Genomic DNA, 25165 nt, shown 5'->3' with positions numbered 1-25165 from the left:
TGTACCATCAAAAGTTAAAGAAATAACTTGAACTCCAGTTTCATGAACTTTAATGAGACATTCAGAAATAATGTTTGCTTTCTCTTTTGAATTAAGTCCATCTGTTAAGAAATAAGCTATTGGGATTTTCCAATGTCCATTAACAGCAACTAACAATAAAACAAAAGCTTCTTTAGCAACACCAACACTGTCATCGTTAAATCCTGTTCCATAATTAACAAAGCCATAGGATGTATGCCCATCCCAGTCAATTTGCTTTCGAATTGACATTTTCGTCCATCATCAAACTGCATACAATTTTTTTGGTAGATTCATTATTTTTCAATTTTCAAATTTGGAATGCTTCATGAGTAAAGCCTGGCTGTCCATTAATACTACTATACCATTTTCTCAAAGTGTCTGGGTGAGGAAGACAAGTATTGAAGGATTGTTTGACATAATCATATGCTTTTGCTGAATAAAAATGCAATGTTAACGCAAAAGTTCGCAATAATGAAGAGTATTTTAATTTGCTTTTGGATTTCAGTTCTCTTTGAATTAAATCTTCAACACCAGGATTAAGATGATTTAAAGTTGCTATGGCTTCATCACTAATTAAACGTTTTTCTTGTAATTCATTTATCACATTTTGAAGTTTTGCAACTTTTTTTTTGAGTCTGCGCTTTTGTTGCATTACATATCTGATACGTTTTTTTTGTAATTGATAAACATTTAATACAAATGACAACTTCTTGTTGACAGTTTGCAAATTGTCTGAATCAGTCTCCATGCAATCTTCTATACTCATTTTTTTATTTGTACTAATCACCTTTTCTTTGTAAGTATTCTCAAAAACTGTGTCATTTTTTTCTTTCCTAATCTGTTTTTTCAGCATTTTTTTTGTTGGTGCTTTTCGAATTTTACTAGTGGTTGTTTTCAAATGTTTTGGAAAATTAAAAATTGTTGGTATTGCATCAGGTTTCAGATATTTTCTCAAACAGTAACCTGATGTTTTGCTTTCGTCAAAGCAATTTTTAGAAAAATGATCTGAACAAATAAAACTAGCGGAAGAGGGGACAAAATTCTTTCGTTTTGTTGCAAGAATCCATGCTGCTCTTTTATCTGGATTCACTGGAAATCTATTTAAAAATGGATAGCTAGGATTCATTATACATACAGTGTTTGTCTTTTAAAATCAATATATAAAATTTCTATTGAATCTTTAAAATCAAAACATTTAATTTATATAGATACTAAATTCTTACCTATGAAAACTTCTGGAAACCCCTTTAGCAGATCTAGCTGTACACCCAAAAGCACTGCACGAATTAACCATTTTAAAACAAGTACTAAATCTTTAAATATATTGCACATAAATATATATGTATATTATAAATAAATATATTATACATAAATATAGATGTATAATTTCATATTCAATATTAGTCTCTTAAAATTCCATATAAATCTTGCATTATACAACCATATACAAGCTAGTTAGGTAATTCATGACATAATTAATGATTTTAATAAAACTTTTATTTGCATTGCAGTATTAAACTAATGGTATTATACTAATATTGAGTATTTGAAAAGCTTTTTCTTTTTTTTTTTGTAGATTTTTAAAATCTTATAATAGAAAGGCAACTAAGATTTATTTTATTTAGATCATCTGTAATTAAAATATATATAAACCATAAATGAATTTAAAATTTCTTCGAAGTTATTGTTTTTATGCAATACAAAATATAACTTGAAATTAAATTATAAATATTGTTCAATATACATGCCGTATCCAGTAATTTATATATCTATGATATATATGTATATATATATAATATATATATATATATATATATATATATATATATATATATATATATATATATATATATATATATATTTTAAGTCATCAAATTTCAATGTGTTAGACATATCTAAAATTTATTATTCCAATAGTATAAAATGTTTTTAATGGAAGCTTAAATTTTATCTGTGAATAAAAAATTTTTTTTTTAGATAAAAAATTTGAGAAAAATGATTTTGAAAACTTTGTGTTTTCTTTATTTTGTGAAGTGTTTACTTGCAGAGGGTATGTAGAAAATAACTTTTACCTGATTTTATTTCTAATATACTTTTTAAATTTAATGTTACTGATTAGTGTGCTTGACATGATTTTTTTTCTTTTAAAAAGTTGTTTGAAGGCAGTTTTTAAATTATTACGAATAAAAGTAAAATATACTCATAAAATTAAAAGATACAAGTTGTAAAAATTAAAATGTAATGTTTTTAACTTTTTCCTAAAAAACTTTATCAAACTGATACCTTTTTTTGATTCTAAATATGTATAGCCAAAAGTTTAGCTGCTTAGCAGTTTAATAGAGTTATAATAATTTATTATAAATGGTGTTTTTTTTTTTGTAAAACTATATGAACCTCTATGCATTAAAAATGTTTTTTTTTAAGATCAAAATTTTAGTAGTGCTTTTTTTCTTCAAAAGGAACTATAATATTTTCATATTATATATAAAAATAAATGTGTGGTCAGATTGATTTTTTCCAATTTTAATAGGAAAGACATTTGCCAAATAATTTGTATTAGTTACCAGTATTAATTTTTTTCAATAAAAAGAAGTTATTTTTCAGCTGATTTTCTCTCTAAGAAAATAATTATTAACAAAATGTAATCATTAACAAGTGCAGCAACCTGCACTTGTTAATGACAATATTTCTCAACTAAAACTTGTACCATTTGGTTTTAGTTGAGAATTAAAGGTCCTAATTTTGATTTTTTAATTTTAAATTATTTTATTTTAGTTAAATTTCATATTGAGCCAAGCAGTCCGATAGTTGCTGTAGAAAATGCAACATTTTTTATCAAATGCATTGCAGAAGATACTGCTGGAACAATCAATATAACGACTAAATTTAGAGCTGATTCACATGAAATTAAAACTACTCCTGATAATCATATAGTTGTGACAACAACTTATAATGGTAAACTATTTTGTTTTACAATTATTTATATAAGTAAAAATTCTTTATTTATCTTAAATCAAGTCATTAGTTAATAATTTATGCTGAAAAATTAGTTATTTAATTAATTTTGAGCAAACTTCTGAAAAAAATAGTCATGTTTGAAAAATGAGTTATTTAGACTATTTAGTTATTTAATACTTTATATTTGACCAAAGATATGACCTAAATCAACTTAGTTCTATTTAGAATATGATTGGTAAAACTTAATAACTTTTCTAAAATCTTTGGTAGTAGACTAGTGGTAGAACTTTTGACGACCAAGAGGTTCAAGGATAAAATCCAAAAATGTTTTTGGAAGTAACCTGCTCATCCTGTTTATTTGTCCAACAGCTTTCTTTAACAACCCAAACTGTTTTGTGTTTTCATGGTTAAAAGAAAGTTACAAATAAAAATGATTAAATAAAAAAATAAGTAATCTCTTTGACTGTTGTGACCCCTGGAGTCTTGGTGAAGAGAGGGGTTGGAATTCAATAAAATAAACTAAATTAAAAAAGACATGTTTGTTAAGTGGTTATATAGATGTTTATTATTTGACGAATATACACTCTTTATGCCATTCCTATAAAAATCAACTAGGCTGTATACTATCTATGACTGCTATTCCTTAAAAATCAGTTGCTAATTCATTTCATAAATAAAATTTAAATGCATATAAAAAAAAGAAAATAATAATGATAATAATTAAAAAGAAATAAAAAAATATTGTGTATCTGTGTTGACAAAATGTGAATATATTTTGTTCACTCTAATTTTAAAAACACATACTCAGTCTTTCACAGGAAGGCGTGCGATCGCAGGTCTTTATATGACCATGTATGTAATACTTTTGTTTTGCTGACATGTCCATGGCTTTTAAAATAGAAAGATAATTTTCATGCAATTTTAAAAATGGCATTTAAAAAGTGAAAGTAAACGAAGTAAATATGAAAACAAAAACCATTAACTGAAAAAAGAAAATAAATCTCAACCTAAGAGAATATAAACAAAAGTAAAAAGTAATCTATAAACCAAATTTATATTTTTAAAAATTTAAAAGTTTTTTGGTTGATAGACCTGTGTGAAGATCACAGTTTTGAAGTTAATTATTCCAAACTTATTTATAAATAAAGTTTTTAATAATTTTGTTGTAGTAAGTTAGAGCAAGAATGAATTGGATGATGTGGGGTTTATAGCACACCATTTTATTTGACAAGGCTCAATTTAACAGTCGGACATTGGACATTGGTCCAGCTTAAACCTCAGTTTGTCGGATCAATTTACAAGTAATCGGACATTTTGGCCGACGGAAATTAAATTCTGAAAGTGGAATTAAATTATTGGAAAGAAAAATATATAATATTTTTAAGTTGTATAAAGATTTTTTTCAAAATGTTTCAAAAAAAATTGTTTAAAAAAATAACATAGTTTTTTTAAAATCATAATTTTTATTCGTTTCATGCTTTAATTAGTAAGTCAAGTTTAAAAAAAACAAATTTTAAACAATTCTTAGTAAAAATAGAAAAATAATAAAGCAATTAAATCATGGGAAAATTTAATTTAACTTATTCATAATGTAAAGGAACTTAAAAAAAATAATCTTTTAATAGATTTTTAGAAAGACATGGAAAAATAGTTTCAAATGTTTAAGTTTATCATAAAAAGTACATACCTACTAAAAAAAAAAATGATGTAACATTTAATTTAAACTTAATGCGTTTATTTTAAACAATCATTATAATTAATTTTTGATTTTATCTAAAGCCTTGTCTTGAATTAAAAACTTTAAAAAAGATCAACGATTAAAAGTTATTTTAACGTAATGATTTTTTTATTGCATTTGAATTGTTAAAACATCAAAACAGCCGTTGTCAAACTGTAAAGTAAAAAAAATTATAAGCGTTGTCAGTTACAGCTTGAAAATTTAAGTCTATCTAAAAAAATACACAATATTAAATTGAAACTATTTTATTAAAAACAAAAATCAGCGATAAAATATTCTAAAAAATATGGAGAGAAACTACAACTTTACTAGACTACTGTTAAATATACTGAATAACATGAAAAAGATTTCGATTGCATTACTCGGTTCCATAAAAGCGTAAAAATTATATTAAAAGTTTGATCAGACTTTGCAGTCCTCTCCGTTTGAAATTTAATAACAGCGCAAGAAAAAGCGCTGGCAGAATGGTCATTTTTAAATTAGCCTGCGCGATTCTTTTTTTCCTGCTATTTATTTTTAAAAAAATAGCAAAAATAATGCTTGAATAAATACTTAATAAAATAATTAAAAAAAACTGGTAAAAAAAAGCCATTTTTCATAAAAGTTGAACAAATGAACAAAAAAGTTTTGTTGCAATTTAAAATAAAACGCTTTTATTAATTTTTTTTGGCAAATGCTTTTTTATGCGCTTGTCAAAATTTTTGCGAGTGTGCGGGCGAGCACGAAAAGATTTAAGCGCGAAAGCGCTGGCCAAATGAAGAAGGCTGACTTTGTCTGAACCAAAACAAATTTTGATCTGACATTTTGTCTGGGACTTTATAAAAAGTTGAATTGAGTCCTGTGTAAAAAATTATATGTTGTTTGATATAAACTACTTACTAAAATAAAAGGTTTATAAAAAAGTAATAAAAGTTATTGGGCAATTATGTTAGTATGGAAGAAATTAAATAAAAGAACCTCGCTGTTTCTATTAAAAAAATGCTGACAAAATTGAATGCTTGTATGAAACTGTTCCCTTAATGTTATTTTGATTTTTCAATGTAATTGAAATTTCAATCAATAAATGTATCAGCACACTGACCGCTATTTTTTCTGATAAAAGACCTTAAATAAAGCATTGCACCAATCAGGACCAGCTCTTGTTATTTGGCGGCCCTAGGCACATATCTGGTTACAGATATACAGACCCTAGGCATAGTTTATTATATAGTTATCAATAATTCATGTATAATATTATTTTTTATTTACATTGAATTGAATTAAAAATATGGTTCCTTTTTTATATTGTTGTATATAATTCTTAAATAAATTGCATGTTGTATATGTTTTATTTTTGTTTCATTTTTCGGACATATAATTTGTTTTTTTCCCTCACTATATCAAAGTTCGTTGATGGAATTAACAGGCATCCTAAAAATGAGATAACAAAAACAGTAAAATAAAAAAAGTGAAAAATCTTGTATTTTAGTAAGTAGTTTATATCAAAAAAATTTACATAAAATGGTATGCTATAAACCCCATAAGTGATAAAATTATTAAAATTTCAGTTTATAATATATTTGCAATAAGTTTGGAATAATTAACTTCAAAACTGTAATCTTTACGCAAATCTATCAAGCGAAAAACTTCTAAATTTAAAAATATAAATTTAATTTATAGCTTACTTATTACTTTTGTTTAATTTCTCTTAGGTTAAGATTTATTTTCTTTTTTCAGTTTATGGTTTTTGTTTTCAATGAAATTATTAATAATCAAAGTTGATAAAACTAATTATGAAATAAACATACAAGAAGTTTCTAGTACTATAGCATATTTATGTAAGCATTTGCTCACTTTTTTTGCTTATCTAAATTGATACGACTTTTTTAGAAAAAGAAGGAAAAAACAAAAAATAATGAATGAAAAGATTGCTGTCATCATGCCAAACCCTCAGTCAATGTAGCAGCACGCCACTGCGAGTCAGACTATTTGTCAGTCGATGTATGTACTGAAGCTCCCGACAGCATGCTATTTCAGGATGACATTACACTGCTCACCTAATTCAGCAGTATAAGATATATATATCTTATACTGCTGAGTTAGGTGAGCAGTGTAACGTCATCCTGAAATAGCATGCTGTCGGGAGCTGACTTTATATATATATATACATATATATATATATATATATATATATATATATATATATATATATATATATATATATATATATATATATATATATATATATATATATATATATATTAGGGTGTCCCAAAAAACAACATTTTTGAAAAATATATGCAGAGACCCCCTTAATGTGTTCTATCTAATACAAAAACACTAGATTTAAAATTTTTTTGAATAAAAAATATTTTAAGGGGTCCCTCAAGACCCTCGAATATTTAATGGGTCCCTAATATTTTCAAAAAAAAATTTTTTCAAAAATATGTCAACCTGGTACTCAAATGAAGCGAAATTATATAAAAGTTTCAAAAATAATATAGATTTCAAATACAGAATTGTTATTTTTGGTTTTAAAAAATAAAAAAATGCATTTTTATGTATTTTTATGACAATTTTGATAAATAGGTTAAAATTTTTCCAAATTAAATATTATTTTTGAAATTTTTATATAATTTTGCTTCATTTGAGTACCAGGTTGACATACTTTTAAAAAACTTTTTTTATGAAAATATTAGGGACTCATTAAATATTTGAGGGTCTTGAGTGACCCCTTAAAATATTTTTTATTCAAAAAATTTTTAAATCTATTGTTTTTGTATTAGATAGAACTCATTAAGGGGGTCTCTGCATATATTTTTCAAAAATGTTGTTTTTTGGGACACCCTAATATATATATATATATATATATATATATATATATATATATATATATATATATATATATATATATATATATATATATATATATATATATATATATATATATAATCCCTCAAGAAAGAAAAGTTTTTAAGTTCTTAGATATTAGTTTACTAACTCCAATTATTTTCGCTTCAGTTGCCATTCTTACAAAGTTGTTATACTTAAACTTAAAGTTACTTTTTTCTGTTTTATGTACTAAATAAAATTAAAAAGCCCACTCACTAAACATCATCAGCGGTATTGTAAAGCAGTTCCGCTTCCTCTTCTATTTTTAACCTTTTTAATTGATTTCTATCTTGTTAATTAAATTTCTACAGTAACTCAATAATTTAGTTATTTCATTTGTTCATCTTACTAAGAAGAATAGTTTCAAATATGTTAAACTTTTCAAACTACGCGAAGCATAAAATAGTTATTAAAAAAATTAACTTTTTTATTTAGCTTAAATAAAACTAAAACTAGCGTTAGTTTTATTAGAATCTTGTTGGATTTTTTGGGGCTGGGGGCTATTTTTATTTTGGAGACTTTGTTTATGTGCCACAGCGTAAAAATGGCTAAAAAAAGGTCTTCTTGACTATTTTGGGGCCCCTAATATTGCGGGACCGAGGGCTATAGCCCTTTTTAACCCCACCCCTCTTAATGTAGCACTGGAAATAAGACACAAGTATATAAATAAAAATTATATTATACTCTTTGATAAATAAAAGAACAATTGTTTCCTTATTAAGCAATCGTAATATGTTACTTTATATAAAAAACATTGCTTAATTTTATAAAAAAATTATAAAAGAGTGGTGTTTCGAAAATATTCGTTCTAAATGTAATTTATTTTGCTTTAAATTTTTTTGCATTAAAAGTTATTTTCTTTTCCGAGTTTATTTTTTTTCTTGTAATTGTCTCTCATCTGTCCAGTCTTTATTGCGCTTTTTTTTTTTTTTGAAATGTTCTCAAAACAATTAAAAAATCTGGCAAGTTTTTTGCAACTAAATATTATTTCTGTGGTCAATAATCAAGAGTGATCGCTCCAGCTTCCTGACCAAGCCTGGTATATACATAACAAGCGTCATTTATTGCGCCATGAAAAAGTTTTTCAGACAAGTATTGTCTTTAGGTTTTCACACTAGCTATCCATTTATTTAATAAATTATTTATTAACATTACTTATTTTTACGAAAAATTTGTCAAAGAGACAAAAGATTTTACTGCTTATAAAAATTGTTTTATATTTTCTTATTGTAACAGAATGCAGGCATTTTAAGAATTCTTACAACAGTTAAAAATTCCACAATAAAAGTGATTAATATATAAATATTAAAATATAAAATATATAACTCATTACATAAAATGAAAATTATTATGCAATATTTTAGAGTGTAATAATTTAATTTTTTATCAGATAAACAATTTAATATTTTATCAATATAATTTAGGTTTTTTAATTTTATTTTAAATTTAAATTTTATATTTATCAAATAATCCAATCTAATAAAAAACAGATGCATTTAAATCGGTGCTTTTTTTTAATTTTTTTTTTTGCAACAACCGTATCTATTAAGAAGCATTGCAGGTTATGAAAATGATACTTTAGTGAGAGCCATAAATTGCTCTCGTAAACCGTTTTAGAGGAGTGTGGGCAAGAGCCAGACTCAATCATTACCTTATGATAGTAACTCATTAATCATTACCTGATGATGCTGACCACAATAGTTCAGCAAAATATTGTTAAAATATTATTATATCAAAATATATTTAAAAATTGTTATATGCTGCCTTTTTATTGAAATCAATTTTCATATTTATAAACATATCGTATAACAAGAATATGACTTTTAAAGATTATATATATATGTATATATATATGTATATATATATATATATATATATATATATATATATATATATATATATATATATATATATATATATTCTTTGTATCTATTCTTTGTATGTATATTTGTAGTGATGTTATTTTGAAGTGCATATACTATCTAGAAAGTGCTCAGTGAACTGAGTCAGAGCTAATAATAATATATATGTAAAAATAATATTTATGTAGAAAATAAAGCTAAATATAATTTTTTTTAAATCATTATATACAAATAAAGCTAGTTATGCAAAACTATACATAAAAATTATACAAAAAAAGCTATTGTTACAAGCGTTTGTATATAATGTTCTGGTTTGTGATTGCTTATTAGAAATTTGTTTTTATGATGACATTTGGAAATCAACTCTGTTTTATTATTCAGTAGCTCTTCAGCATTTAAAAAAAATAAATTATTAGTTTTTCATAAAAACAAAGTAAACATTTTTTTGATGTGTTGTAAGCAGGAGCTCTTTTCAGGATTGACCAAGTTAATTCAGGTGTTTCTTAGATTTTTCCCCTAGTTTCTCATATATATTCTGAGAGTTAGGGTTGCATTTGAAAGTTTGTTATTTTTAAATGATTGCTTATGATTCGCATATCTTTTTTTCCATGTGCCCTTTTATAAACCAATGTATGCTTTGCTGGTTGTGTTTAGGGAAGATGCTATGCATTTATAAATTATATTTATTGCTCTACAATATTTATTTGATAGGCAGATTCGTTTTGGTTTGCAATTACAAGAGAAATTTTCGGTTGTGCTTTTTAAATTTATTTTTTTGTTGTGACTCTCTATGATTTTTGAAATGTTGTTTGAGCAGCTGTACCTAACCTTCTAATCTTCAGGTTTGTGGTATAGTCAGGTTATCCTGCTGCTAGTAACATGTAACCCAATACAACCTGTTTCATGTCCTGCTGCTCTGTAGGATACGCTTTTTTAGGCAAAGACTAGGAAAAGCCAACTCTGACTTGGGGCTCTTGGTTGAGTAAAGGCTAAAGATGGTGTCTTGATAAAAATACTCATCTTGGGCAGATGTTAAGTGCATCCGGCTACTGCTTTGTTGAAGGCCTCCGAGGTAAAGACTTAAGGGGTAAACAGATTCCATCTGTTGACTAGCCTCGCACCCCTTCTTTATCTACTAGGCTGTTGTAGATGTAATTATAATACATTGTTTCCAGTTTAGGATGTTGAATGCTAGATCTTTTTGACTCAACGCATGGGTTTTACTTGTGTCTCTGTATTTATGATTAGGCAACTCATTCTATTATTTCCTATTGAGGATACAGCTCTAAAACTCAGTTTTAGGGTTCTGAGGTCAGCTGATAATCAGGTTTCCCAAACTCTGTGGTAGCTCTCAGAGAGTTTGATTCCATTAACAGCTGTATAATATCAGAGTACTAATAGTGCCATGTTGCACAGGGATGGTGTCCCTGTTCATTCTTTTTGGTGCGCATTGTTAAGGCCATATTTGGAGCCCGTTGTTATGGCTTAGGGTTTATTAATAGTAATGAGGCAATAGCTCTGACAATTGAGTAGTGTACTGAGTACTATCTGTGCTTCGAGCTGAGTCGTTTAACAAATCCAAAAATGAGTAAAAAAGTACCAAAAACTATAAAATGCAAAAAACCATTGTCATAATCAAGTTCTCTAAATCTATCATTCACTAATATTTGTGGTCTTCGAAATAGCTTTTCTTCTGTTAAGTCTTATCTCTTGCAAAGTTCACCAGACCTACTTGCTCTTTGTGAGACTAGTTTGAGTTCAGCTGTCTTATCTTGTGATCTTAGTGTTGATGGCTTCCTTTGATTCGTAAGGACTCTGATACTCGCATGTTTGTGCTGAGCATCTACATTTGTAAGAGTTCACCCATTTGTCAGGAAAGTTTGAATCCTCAGACTATTCTTTTATTGCTTTCTTTGTTTTTTACCACTTCACTTTGTCACCTTTCTCATTGTGCTATATCGCACTCCTTCATCTCAAGATTGCACTCTTTTCAATGTTATTTCTGATCAAAAATAAAAAAACCTTACACAAATAGTCAACTTTCCAACTCGCTTTCCAGACATTCCAAAAAATTAATCTTCTTTATTCAACTTATGACTTGTTTCTGATTCTAGTCAGTGCTCAATTTCTCCACATTTACCCTTAGGTGCTTCTGAGTTTTCACAGATTAATCCCCTTAACATTGTACTTTTTACAACTACCTTAAAGCTGATTGGGACCCATTCTGTGATTTTCTTTGTAATGGCCCTTGGGTAGAAATCTTTTGCCTTCCTGCCGACAAATGTGCTTCTTATATAACTTCTTGGATTCAGGTGGCAATCCTTTATTCTCTCTTGACGATTCCAAGTCAAGTCTCACACTTCTCCATGGTTTACCTCTCATTGTGCTGTTGCAATTATTATTCAAAACCCAGGGCTCGAATTAAGCGTATCGCAATCGTGAATCACGATTACTTTTCGCACCTTCGCGATTAGTTTTTTCTTAAAATTTGTTTTTTCGCAATCTTTCTTTTTTTCATGATTATTCTTTTTTTATTTTAAAAGATTGATACTCTATTCGCGAATATATAGTGTTCTTTTACAGTATAAAACTGCAGTGACTTCTGTAACGATAATTTTTTTTCTAAAGTGGAGCATAAAGTAAAAGAAAGAAAAATAAAAGATTTAGAAAATCAATTAGCAAAAATGTTCAAATGCAGGGAAAAGACCGATTGTTTAAGGAAGGAAAAATTTATAAAAAACAAACGATTAAATACCTATTCGAATCAAGAAATAAAAGATTTTGATTGAAAAAAGAAATAAAAGTTAATTGATTAAAAAGTCACTTTCTTAACTCGAATTCTCAAGGGCTTTATTCCGATTTAGCTCATTCATTATGAACAAATTTAATGATATTTTTATAAGTTTATTTTGCGAAGAATAGTGGAAGGCAATATAGACTCTAAATAGTTATTAAAAAAAAAACTTTAAAGTTTGTTAGTACACTTGCTAATTTTAAATTAATAGCAATAAATGGATGCAAATAAGGACCACAGGGAAAAACATTTTAATTGCGAATTAGAATATGATTTAAATGGAAATGAAGTTATAAGATTAAGAGACAGTTTATGTAAACAATTTAAAAAATGGATAAGTCAAACAAAATTGTTTTCCATGACCTGGATCAAACCAGGAACAATATCAATAAAAAAAGATTCACTGGCATCGCACTTAAGCAGTGCGCAACATAAAGAGGCCACACGAATTCATCAACAAACAACATTAGGTTCAGTTTTATTATCTAACCATGTTATTCATAATAATCCAATCAGGCGTGGTTTACGTAAAATGGCCGTAAAAAACGCTGACTCGTTACAGAAAAAGTTTAATATTAACTACTTAGCAAAATGAGAGCGTCGATTCACAGATTATCCTTATTTGATTGCATTAGAAAAGAAGAATAAGGTTACAAATTTAGGAAATTCTTATGGCACTGACCGTTCAGCTGCAATATTTACAGATTACATTGGCTCCGTAATTTAATAACAATAAAAAAAAAAAAAAAAAAAAAAAAATTAAAAACAAATTAACTGAATGTTTAAAAAATTGTAGATTTTACTGTGTTCTCTGTGATGGAAACACAGATTCAGCTGTATCCGAACAGGAATTGATTTACATTCTTTATTTAAAAGACGGAAGTCTGAAAGTAGAATTCTTGTCTATTGAAATGGCAGAGACTTCTAATGCTGTTGGCCTGAAAAAATGTATAACAGACGCTTTTACAAGAGTTGGTATTGGGTCAAATCATTATATTTCAACCAATGGCTTGTGGGGTACCATCTCTGATTTTCCTGATTTTTACATATCATTATCTAAATGATGTAAATAGGTTAAATGTGCAATTTCAGAGTTCCAAGTGCAACGGTTTAGAAATTATAGCCATACAAACACTCTCAGGTAGCCCCCCTCGGTTCCTCGAATGGTAAAAATAGACAACTTTAAGGCCTTATAACTTTTTTCTAACTTTCAGCAAGTGGCTCATTTTTTCTAGAACTATTTTCTAGATATTTCTGTCTTAAAATTTGTGATTTTCATTAGCTTGTATCATGTTAGAAAAAAACTACAGCCTCCTAAACTTTGGAAAAATTCTGAAAAATGCTAAATAAAGGCAAAATGAAGTTAACCGTAGTATTTTTCTATTCATCAACAAGTCCTTACATGTTAGTTTTCTAATTAGCTACAATGGTCTACAACAAATTGGCAAAATATAAGCAGCTTGTTACATTTTAGAAATCAGTTTTATCTAAAAATATATAGTCCACTTTACTAAAAAATCCCATTTTCAGCCATTTGGGGATGGCTCGTAAATTTTTCTAACACTTTGTATTGATCTGATATTAACAGCAAATAAGGCCATTAGATCTAACTATATAAAAATGTAAACATCACAAACTTGTCATGTTCACAACAAAAATGGCAGCATTTTTTATTAACCCTATTTTTCAATTATCAGGGCTGAATAGTGTTATTGGAAACCAGTGTCCCTCCAACCTGCTTTCTGGCCCATGCGAGGGATGTAGCCTATCATAAGTCATTTCTTAAAAAAAAAGAGATATGGTTGGTTACTTTCTCCCTGATCTGGACTTTATACCGGATAGGAGCACACCTAAAGAGGTAATAACTATATAGAGCCTGCATTATTTTTAAAAGGTGTCACTCAAAAAAAAATTTAGTTAATCATAAAATTGCGATTTAATCTTTATTATGATGATTTTTTTATAGTTGATTGAATTGCTAATAATTCAAGGCAATAGTAGGACAGTGGGTTCATACATTACTGGCAATATGAAGTATAACAAGACTAATCAAGCCATTACAATATTGATTTAATGTTTTGTTTAAATAAGTTTTTTAACAAAGTATGAGTTTCAATTTTATTAGTTAATTTTAACTATTTATCTAAAAATGCAATGATTCTATATAATATACCCTTTTGCAAATGTAAATATATAAGCATTTATAACTCAAAATAACTTACCTTGATATTTTTCTGTTCAATAAACTTTGCTATTGCAGTTTGTTTCCATTTTTTTCATTACATTATTTGTATGTGTTTTTAATTGTTGGATCTTATGTATGTATGTATGTATGTATACATACATACATACATACATACATACATACATACATACATACATGCATATATATATATATATATATATATATATATATATATATATATATATATATATATATATATATATGTATATATATATTAGGGTGGTGGTAAAAACAACTTTTTTTGAAAATGTCAGCTGACAACCCCTAAATGTGTTTTATATAATAAAATAATACTGGATTTTAAAATTTTTGAATAAAAAATATTTTTACGGGTGCCACAAGGCCCTAATACATCAAACAGGTCCCTAATAATATAAAAAAAAAAGTTTTTCAAAAGTATGTCATGATGGGTCTCAAATGATGCAAAAATATATAAAAATTTCAAAAATATGAATCATTTTATAATTAAATTTTTATTTTAGATTTTAGTAAACAAAAAGTTACGTTTTTTAACTAAAAATGAAAAATAGGGAATTTAACAAGATTTTTTGATTATAATTTTTTTTATCTATGTTTTTTTATAAAATGAATATTAATTTTGAAATTTGTATATGATTTTGCTTCGTTTGAGACCCAACATGACATACTTTTGAAAAACTTTTTTTTTTATATTAGGGACCTGTTTGATGTATAAGGGCCTTGTGGCACCTGTAAAAATATTTTTTATTCAAAAATTTTTTAAATCCAGTATTATTTTATTATATAAAACACATTTAGGGGTTGTCAGCTGACATTTTCAAAAAAAGTTGTTTTTAGCACCACCCTAATATATATATATATATGTATATATATATATATATATATATATATATATATATATATATATATATATATATATATATGTATATATATATATATATATATATATATATATATTGTATATATATACATATATATATATATATATATATATATATATATATGTATGTATATATATATATATATATATATATATATATATATATATATATATATATATATATATATATATATATATGTAATCAAATCATTATTGAACTTACTTCTCCTATATAACTTCATAGAAAATTATACATAAGAAGGTTCAATAATATTTCATCTTAATTAAATTTATTAGATAAACATGAATACTTGTTCTATTGGTATTGAACTAAAGTTAGATTGTCATAAAAATACATACTGCAGTCAGTCTGAAATTTCAGAAATAGTAAATGAAGATAAATACCTGCTGACCTTAAGAACTGGAATAAGAAATATTCATTTGCATACAATTTGCACTCACCATAGGTTACAATTTATTAATTACTATTCAACATACCATAAATCATGTTGTGACCCGTTCTCAATTCATTCAAAGATTGTTAAAGGAAACCTGACAACTGTCACTCTGGAGCATAATCAACTGGACTCTAATTTAATTCCTGGAAAAAAAAATGTTTTGGTTGTGTAAGAAAAATCAAGAATGTTGAAGAAGTTGACAAGAGACACGATCCAGATTACATATCACCTGATAACTCTGTCACACAAATTGATACTATAAATCCTTGTCTTGTTAAATTTGGTGTGTCTCCTATTAAAAGATCATCCAGCATGAGTATGCTACAAATAGACAATAAAATAAAAAAGAAAGTTAAGTTGCTAAATGAATCATTGAATGCATCTGGACGAGATGAGCTTCAAATTAGTATGCTCAAAAGTTCCTCTTTAGATTTTATTGTAGAACAGCTTAAACAAAAGTTTCGTAATGAGATCAATATTTCACAAAAAATAAAATTGCTCACTTTAGCTCCACTCCATTGGACTATTCAGGAAACAATAAATGAATTTAAAACAACACAATATATGGTGAAGCAAGCTAGAGCTTTGCGGGATGTTAAAGGAATCCTTGGTGAGAGATCAACAGACATAAGAAATCCTAAAAAATTGACTACTGAAGTTGTAAATCAAATTGTTAACTTTTATGAGGATGATAGTAACAGCAGGTTATTGCCAGGAGCAAAGGATTACATTAGCATAAAGACAGTTGATGGTAGACAGCACATTCAGAAACGACTCATACTATGCAATCTTTCAGAACTTTACCAGAAATGGTTAGAATAATCAAAATCTAATGGTGTAGTAAAGGTGGGACTGACATCATTTGCTCTTTTAAGGCCACAACATTGTATTGTTGCAGGAAAATCTGGCACGCACACAGTCTGTGTTTGTATTGACCATCAAAATCCAAATCTTATGGTTAAATCATTAAAAAATGAAATAAAGTTAAAAGATCTGATGGCCTTAGCTGTATGTTCAATAGAAAATAAGCCATGTATGTTTCATGAGTGTGAGAAGTGTCCTGGAAAAAAGAGAGTTGAAAAAAAGTTAAATGAACTGTTAGGGGATTCAGCAAATGAAATAACTTATAAGCAATGGTTGAAGACTGATAGATGCTCCTTGGAAACTATAGTTAAAAGTCCTGATGAGTTTCTAGAAGAGTTAACAGACAAGTTATATAACCTCACAAAACATCATTATGTCAGCAAATCACAGACATTCTTTTTAAACCAGCTCAAAGAAAACATGAAGCCAAATGAATGTATTATGCAAATGGATTTTGCTGAAAATTTTTCATTTATTATACAAGATGAAGTTCAGTCATCCTATTTTTCCAAAAATCAAGCAACTCTCCATCCATTTGTCATATATGTGCAATCTTTAAATGGAAACCAATCACCAGAAAGCAAATGTTATTGTGTTATATCTGACAATCTAATTCACAATACTGAGGCAGTTTTCAGTTATGTTTCCAAAATCATACCAATTCTGAAAGAGGAATATCCACAAGTTCAGAAGATCAATTATTTCACTGATGGTGCAAGCAGCCAGTATAAAAATAGGTTAAATTTTCATATCACAATATTTTTAAAAAATTTTGATAACAATTACCTATTCTAGACAAACTATTTTCAGCCCTTGAAATGATGTTTTTGAAATTGGATACAAAATTGATAATCTTTAACTGAATAGGTTTTTTTCTTATTGTATTTTAGGTTTAACTTGAAAAACCTGTGTTTTCATGAAAAAGACTATGGACTAAAAGCAGACTGGCATTTTTTTGGGACTGCACATGGAAAAAGTGCATGTGATGGAATAGGTGGTACAGTGAAAAGAGTTATTCATAACCTATCCCTTCAAAGGCCAATTGGCAATCAAATTTTGACACCGAGAGACATGTTCTTAGTTGCTAAAGAAAAAATTAAAAACATCAGGTATATATCATGCTATTGTCAAAGTGTATGTACATTTAGGTTATGATATTTTTTCAAATAATTGATGTCTAGTATCCTATATCATAATAGGCATTTAAACAAAAATAATAAAAATAACGTATGAATGTTTAGTTATAAAAAATCAAATAGTATAGAAAAGGATTCCTTAAAACAAGACCTTACTAAATACATATTTGGAAATAGAATTATGATTTATGTTAACTCTTTTTCAGATTTATCTACATTTCTGAAACCGAAACAGCTGCTATTACACATGAAGTGCTTGCTAAACGATTTGAGAATGTTCCTGCCATCAAAGGTACTCGCTCATACCATTATTTCTCACCTCAATCATGCTGTTTAAAAGCTTATGTAACATCAATGAGCAGTACATTTGACTCTTTTCACATGCTGGAAGATACTTGCATTAATACACAAAAATCGATGAATACTGATATCAATATTAATGATTGGGTATTAGTGAATTATTTTGGTGAATTCTTTCCTGGAAAGATAACTGATCTTAAAGGTGACACAGTTTGTATTAGCTGTTTACAAAAAGCAGGCAATTATTTCAAGTATCCAACAACCACAGATATCATTGGTATCCAGTTAGTGACATTATTGCCACGTTACATGACCCTGAGCTCAAAAACACTAGAGGATTTTACTCTTATCTTATTAAAAAAAGGATGAAATGAATTATCATATATAATTGTTTTCAACTACATTATTATGTATTGCCATTTTTAAGGGAGAATACAAGAATTTTGTAAAAAAGATAACTATGCTTTTCACATAAACAACAATGCTGGGCTAGAAATGGTTTTTATAGCAATTATATAAAATTTTGTAAAACAAATTACAGATAGTGGGTTACATCCCTCACATGGGCCAGAAAGCAGGTTGGAGGGGCACTGGTTTCCAATAACACTATTCAGCCCTGATAATTGAAAAATAGGGTTAATAAAAAATGCTGCCATTTTTGTTGTGAACATGACAAGTTTGTGATGTTTACATTTTTATATAGTTAGATCTAATGGCCTTATTTGCTGTTAATATCAGATCAATACAAAGTGTTAGAAAAATTTACGAGCCATCCCCAAATGGCTGAAAATGGGATTTTTTAGTAAAGTGGACTATATATTTTTAGATAAAACTGATTTCTAAAATGTAACAAGCTGCTTATATTTTGCCAATTTGTTGTAGACCATTGTAGCTAATTAGAAAACTAACATGTAAGGAATTGTTGATGAATAGAAAAATACTACGGTTAACTTCATTTTGCCTTTATTTAGCATTTTTCAGAATTTTTCCAAAGTTTAGGAGGCTGTAGTTTTTTTCTAACATGATACAAGCTAATGAAAATCACAAATTTTAAGACAGAAATATCTAGAAAATAGTTCTAGAAAAAATGAGCCACTTGCTGAAAGTTAGAAAAAAGTTATAAGGCCTTAAAGTTGTCTATTTTTACCATTCGAGGAACCAAGGGGGGCTACCTGAGAGTGTTTGTATGGCTATAATTTCTAAACCGTTGCACTTGGAACTCTGAAATTGCACATTTAACCTATTTACATCATTTAGATAATGATATGTAAAAATCAGGAAAATCAGAGATGGTACCCCACAAAGTTTTCTTGAAATATAATGATCTGACCCAAAACTTACTTAATAAGTATTTAATTATCATTCTTGTTTATGATTGTGCGGGTTTTCGTGAAAATGTTAAATTTTAACATTTTATCACGATAATGTTTTCGTCATTTTTAATAGGTTTTTATAACTGTTTCAAATTTATAGATTGTTTTGTTAGAGTTTTAAATAATTTTTTTTACTGTTAAAAATTTATAGAAAATTAAATATTCTAGTTGTTTTAAACAGTTTAAAATATGTAAATAAAATAGAAAATTAAAAATAATTAATTAAAAGAAGATTATATCAAGTTCATTGATTTTACAAAATTACAGCTGTTAGATTTAATGCAATATAATAATAGTAATAATGTAAATTATAACTAAAGCTACTTTACAACCGCTGAACGTAAATGTTATGACATCTTATGCAAAAATGAGACTTATTATATATGTTGTTATAAATAAGTTAAAATAAATAATGCGTCCTCCCCTCTGGTGGGAGTGGAGGAGGGGTTATGAGCAACAAAAAAATAGCGATTAGATTTTTTTACGTTAATTCGAGCTCTGAAACCATTACTTTTATATCTATTAGCAAAACAATTCTCCAGCAAACAGACGTCTGTTTACTACTGCTAGAAACCATTGTTAAACGTTTTTGTCTATCATCAAAGCCGGCTATTCTCAGATCACTAAATTGCGTATATCATTTTAAAAATTAGGCTCTCAAGACTTCTGGAGAATCTTTAACAGTGTCTTAAATAGAATAAATAAATAGAATCTGGAGTAAGAAAGGGTGAATTTGTTACTCTACCACTCTTCTATGGTTCAGATTTTGTTACCTCACCTAAAGACAAAGCCGAATTGTTTGCTAAAAACTTCTCATTCTTCGGAGCTGTCATGTATACTTTCGAAACTATTTAAGATGTGCTTATCAGAGTCTTTGTTTCCAGCCTGCTGGAAAGCAGGATCTGTTATTCCTATTTTCAAAAATTATTGAGAGCGATCTGACTCATCTAACTTCCATCCCATTGACCTTCTTCTATCATAAGCAAGGGTTTTGAGTCTTTAATTAACAAACATTTAATCTCTCATCTTGAATCTAATAACTTACTTTCTGATCATCAATATGGATTTCAATCTTCTTGTTTTACTGCTGATATGTTAATGATAATAACTGATAGGTTTTATTGTGCATTAGATTGATGTAGAGAGGCTAAGGCTATCTAAATCTTAAAGCTTTTGATTAAGTTTGGTATGCTTTCTCCATAAGCTCTCTTCTTACGGTGTATAAGGTAAAATCTTTAAGATTATTGAATCCCTCCTTACCAATTGTAGTATAAAAGTTGTCCTCAATGGATAGAACTCTTTTTTGTACCCTAACCAAGGTTCTATTCTTGGCCCTATACTTTTTTTAATTTTTACTAACAATCTCCCAGAAAATCTCACATCTAAGGCGGCATTGTTCGCTGATGATAGTACATTTATTCTTGTCTTGATAAAAAGTCAACACTCTGATTTCTTGGAGGGGACATTTAGCATCTGCTAAGGTTGCATCTCTTTATCATGCTTGCCACTTTCTTACTCCAGATTCTATTTATCTATAATTCTCGAGTCCATCCTTGTATGGAATACTGTTGCCATATTTGGGGCAGATCTTCCAATGATACCCTTTCTCATTTAGACAAGGCGCAAAAATACATTGTAAACATAATGGTACCTGCTCTTGCAGCCAACCTCCAACCATTATCACACCATCTTAATGTTGTTTCTCTTTCTTTTTTCTATAAATGCTATAATGGGCACTGCTCTAAAGAGCTAGCATTTCTTGTGCCATCTACTAAAATTCATTCTCTATTACCCTATATTCAATTAAGTCTCATTCTTTTCCCATGACTGTTCCTAAGTGCTCCAAAAATACAAACTTCAAAAAAATAATTTTTTTCTCAAACATCAGTTCTTTGGAATTTGCTTCCTTTATTTTGTTTTCCTGATTTATATAATTTGCAATATTTTAATTGTTATCTTGCTCTATAAATTTCATCTTTTCTATTCCACTAGCTTCCAACTCTAATAGTTGTTGATTGCAGCCTTGTCAGGAGTGTAGATGTTGAAAGAAAAAGAAAATAAAACCTTTATGGTGTTTTGTCTTAATAGTTTATGGAATGGGTTTGAAAGTAGGAAATGGTTATCTGTTAATTGCAAAAAAAATTTAGCCAACATTGGTAGATACGCTTCTATTGTAAAGTGGGTTAAAACAAATTATATAATTTTTTTTTAGGGGGTGTCTTATTTTTTGGATTGTACTTTAAATTAAAGTTTTTAAACCCGTTTTGTTTTAATGCCTCTTCATATTATATTTTTGATGAGTTTAATAATTTTTCATCTGATGGATTTTGTGATCTGTCTATCATTAATAGAGAGAGGGATATGCTTAAGGACTTGGGATGGGTGGTTTAGTTAAGTGTGAATGTAGAGTAATCGACCATTTATATATATATATATATATATATATATATATATATATATATATATATATATATATATATATATATATTAGTTTGTTGTCTTTGGGAAGAGCGGAAGGAAAAAAGTGATTCTTACGCCAACACATACGTCACTTTTAATTACTTTTGACTTTCATCCAACATTTGCGTGTTGTCAGAAAGTAAAATCCATTAATTTAATTACAAATTAATCGTTTTTTAAAAAAGCCGCAAAAACGCAAATTTAATTGACCAGAATGTTTTTTAAAACATTCTGAATGTTTTTAACAATATAAACAATGTTTTTATTTTTATTTTTTTTACTGTAAATCATGCACGGAGTGCTGCTACATCGACTAGCTTATAGCCTGACTCGCTAGGGAGTGCTGCTACATTGACTGACAAATAGCCTGACTCGCAACGGAGTACTGCTACATCTACTATCTTTTAGCCTGACTCGCAAGGGAGTGCTGCTACATCGACTGAGGGTTTGGTTGGGGCAGGCAGTCTATCAATTAATAAAAAAAAAAATCTGGTCTTGCATTTTAACTTTTACTTTTTGTCAACAAAATATGGAAGAAAACTTTCAGACAACATATAAGTGTATATATATATATATTGTATTTATTTTGACTTATGACTTTAATAAAAATGATGATAAAAATAACTAAGAATTTTACTTTAGTAACTTCCTCTGACCAAAACTTATTAGTTTAAAAAATATAAGTTTTATTTATTTAGGTTCAAAGACAATAGTTGAATTAAGCATATCTGGTATTCAGGCTAAGGATCTATATAATCAAAACAAATTGTATTGTGCAACACCTAACAGTGATTATCAGGTGGATGTAATTATACTACCAGGTAATCAAATTTGTATTTATAAACACATAAAAGACCAACACTTGCAGATTTAGATTGACACTGTCATAGTAAATTTTGCACACTTTAGGTTTTAAAATGTGCCCATTTCAAGCATGTGACTAGAGTGTTTATGATTCAAAGGTTCAAACATTTTTTTAATTTAATGACAAGATCTTGTTTATTTTACAGTTCAGCCATCGAAACTGTATTTCTTTATAATTTATTTCTTGAACTATCTTAATTGTAATTTTTGTTTCTTTATCACAACTTTTTTTTTTCTACTTTTTATTTGATGATTTTTTTAATAAAGATTACAAATAATATTTTATAGATAAATTTTATCAGTTACCAATAAGATATTTGTAAGCATAAATGTTCATAAATAAATTAAGTATTTGATGTAATATTTTTAATAAAGATTATAAACAATATTTCATAGATAGATTTTATCAGTTACCAATAAGATATTTGTAAACATAAATGCTCATAAATAAGATATTTGTAAACATAAATGTTCATAAATAAGATATATGTTCATAAATAAGATATTTGTAAACATAAATGTTCATAAATAAATATTTGTAAACATAAATGTTCACAAATAAATTACATCATAAATAAAAGAACAAAATTTTTAAATACATTTGTGAAAAGAGTTCTTTTAAACAAAAACGCTTCTCCCTTTAATTAAAGGAAATAAAAAGTTTTTTATTTGCTTTCACATATTTTAATCTATGACAGAGAGACTTACGTTTTAGGTAATGAATTAGTTAGCAGATAATAAGAAAAATTTTTTGTCTCCAATAAATATTATGAAACTTTTTTACTTTCTTTTAAAACTGAATTTAAATCTTTAATTTTAAATATCATTTTTAATTTAGTCTTTTAAATAAAAATAAAAAAATATATAGAATAATCAGTTTCCTTAACAAAAAAAATAACAGTTGCGGTTAAATGCTTTTTTTTATTACTTAATATTTTCTGAATAAACATCACATAAACAATATTAAAAGATAATTTAAATATTTTAAAATTAAAAAGTTTATACTTAACATACGACTGCTGAATGCATATGCAAAATGCCTCTTTGTACATAAAATGCTGTTTAGCGCTTCCTAACAAGGCCTGTTTAATATGAAAAAAACATTCAAAAAATATTAATATATTTGCATAATAGAGTTCATTTTTCAATTAACTTTTTTTGCAATAACTTATTATACAGCAGTTTGAAATAGTTAATGTTATAAAAAAAAGAGAATTTTATGAAGTCAACTTAACATAAAGCTAATGTGTTAAGCATTTTTTAGTTAAAACAAGACAAATATTAAAATAACAATACTATAAAATAGCAGTAAGAGTACACAATATTACCCATACAAAACAAAATGTTGACAGTTTATGCCCTTTATCTGTTTGTTTGTTGTTGTTTTTTGTTAAATTATATAACAAACATACAAAACAACTAGTATTGTGTTAGCTATAGTATGTGAAATACTGAATTTCAATGTTATAATGGAAAATTTTCGATAAGAAATGAATGTTTCTACAAGAAAAATCATTGTAAAAAATCATTGTCAAAGCCGTATAATGAGAGAAATAGGAAAATTCATTTACAGAAGATATTCAACAATACAGTATAAAATTCATTTACAGAAGATATTCAACAATACAGTATAAAATTCATTTTCAGAAGATATTCAACAATACAGTATAAAATAAATAAATTTAGATATGAAGTAAAATTAACAAAATTTAGAATAGTGAAAGAGGCAGAAAGGAATCTTATTGAAAACATTTGATATGCTATATTTTATAAAAAATAAAAAATAACCTAAAGCAAAGTGTACAACAATTAAAAGAAGAAGTGTTTAAGAGAATTAATAAATAAATTTATATTAAAACTGTTTGACGGGTATTAAAAAAACACATTTATAATAGAAAAGTAACTCGCAAGATCATACGTATCAGATGTGAATAAAAAGAAACATTTTGGTTTGCCTAAAAATACAAAAATGAACCACTGCAAATTGGGTCCAATGTTGTATTTACAGACAAAACAAAAATAAATCTTTTTGTTTCAGACAGTAATAAACTGCATGGAGGAAAGCAAATATAAAAATCAATCATAAAAGTATTGTTAAAACAATAAAGCATGATGGTAGTTCTTTTCTTTCTGATATTAATTTTATCGAGCATGGTAGAATTCATGCCATATTGTTTGGAAGCCATTATTAAAAATGGTGGTTGGTGCAACAAAATATTAATTTTTAAGAAAATTCATAATAGTTTAGACAGAAAGTAAATTGTTTTGTATGTCGAATTTGTGTGTACTTCTATCGCTATTTTATGCAATTATATTGTTATTTTAATATTGTATTTGAAAATATATGTATCCATTAGGATGA

At 27.2% G+C, this 25165-nt stretch overlaps 2 protein-coding genes across 2 annotated transcripts in view; one reads left to right on the top strand and one right to left on the bottom strand.

Moving 5' to 3' along the window:
- Positions 1 to 25165, top strand: part of LOC136090314 (neural cell adhesion molecule 1-like) — a 99149-nt gene that overhangs the window by 11007 nt on the left and 62977 nt on the right. Inside the window, exons 2-4 of the mRNA XM_065816749.1 lie at positions 1999 to 2071; positions 2797 to 2976; positions 22638 to 22760. Coding sequence (XP_065672821.1) covers positions 2017 to 2071; positions 2797 to 2976; positions 22638 to 22760 — 358 coding nt within the window. The 5' untranslated portion in view covers positions 1999 to 2016. The remainder of the gene's footprint in view (positions 1 to 1998; positions 2072 to 2796; positions 2977 to 22637; positions 22761 to 25165) is intronic.
- Positions 329 to 1147, bottom strand: LOC136089626 (THAP domain-containing protein 1-like). The gene has a single exon (XM_065815678.1). The coding sequence runs from the start codon at positions 1145 to 1147 to the stop codon at positions 329 to 331; it is 819 nt and encodes a 272-aa protein (XP_065671750.1).

Source organism: Hydra vulgaris, chromosome 13, assembly GCF_038396675.1.
Source record: "Hydra vulgaris chromosome 13, alternate assembly HydraT2T_AEP".
Taxonomy (NCBI): Eukaryota; Metazoa; Cnidaria; class Hydrozoa; order Anthoathecata; family Hydridae; genus Hydra; species Hydra vulgaris.
Note: the sequence above shows the minus strand (reverse complement) of the source record. Positions and strands in the feature narration are given on the sequence as shown.

Coding starts and splice junctions, on each gene's coding strand:
- LOC136089626 (XM_065815678.1), bottom strand. CDS start 1,147: ATGAATCCTAGCTATCCATTTTTAAATAGATTTCCAGTGAATCCAGAT.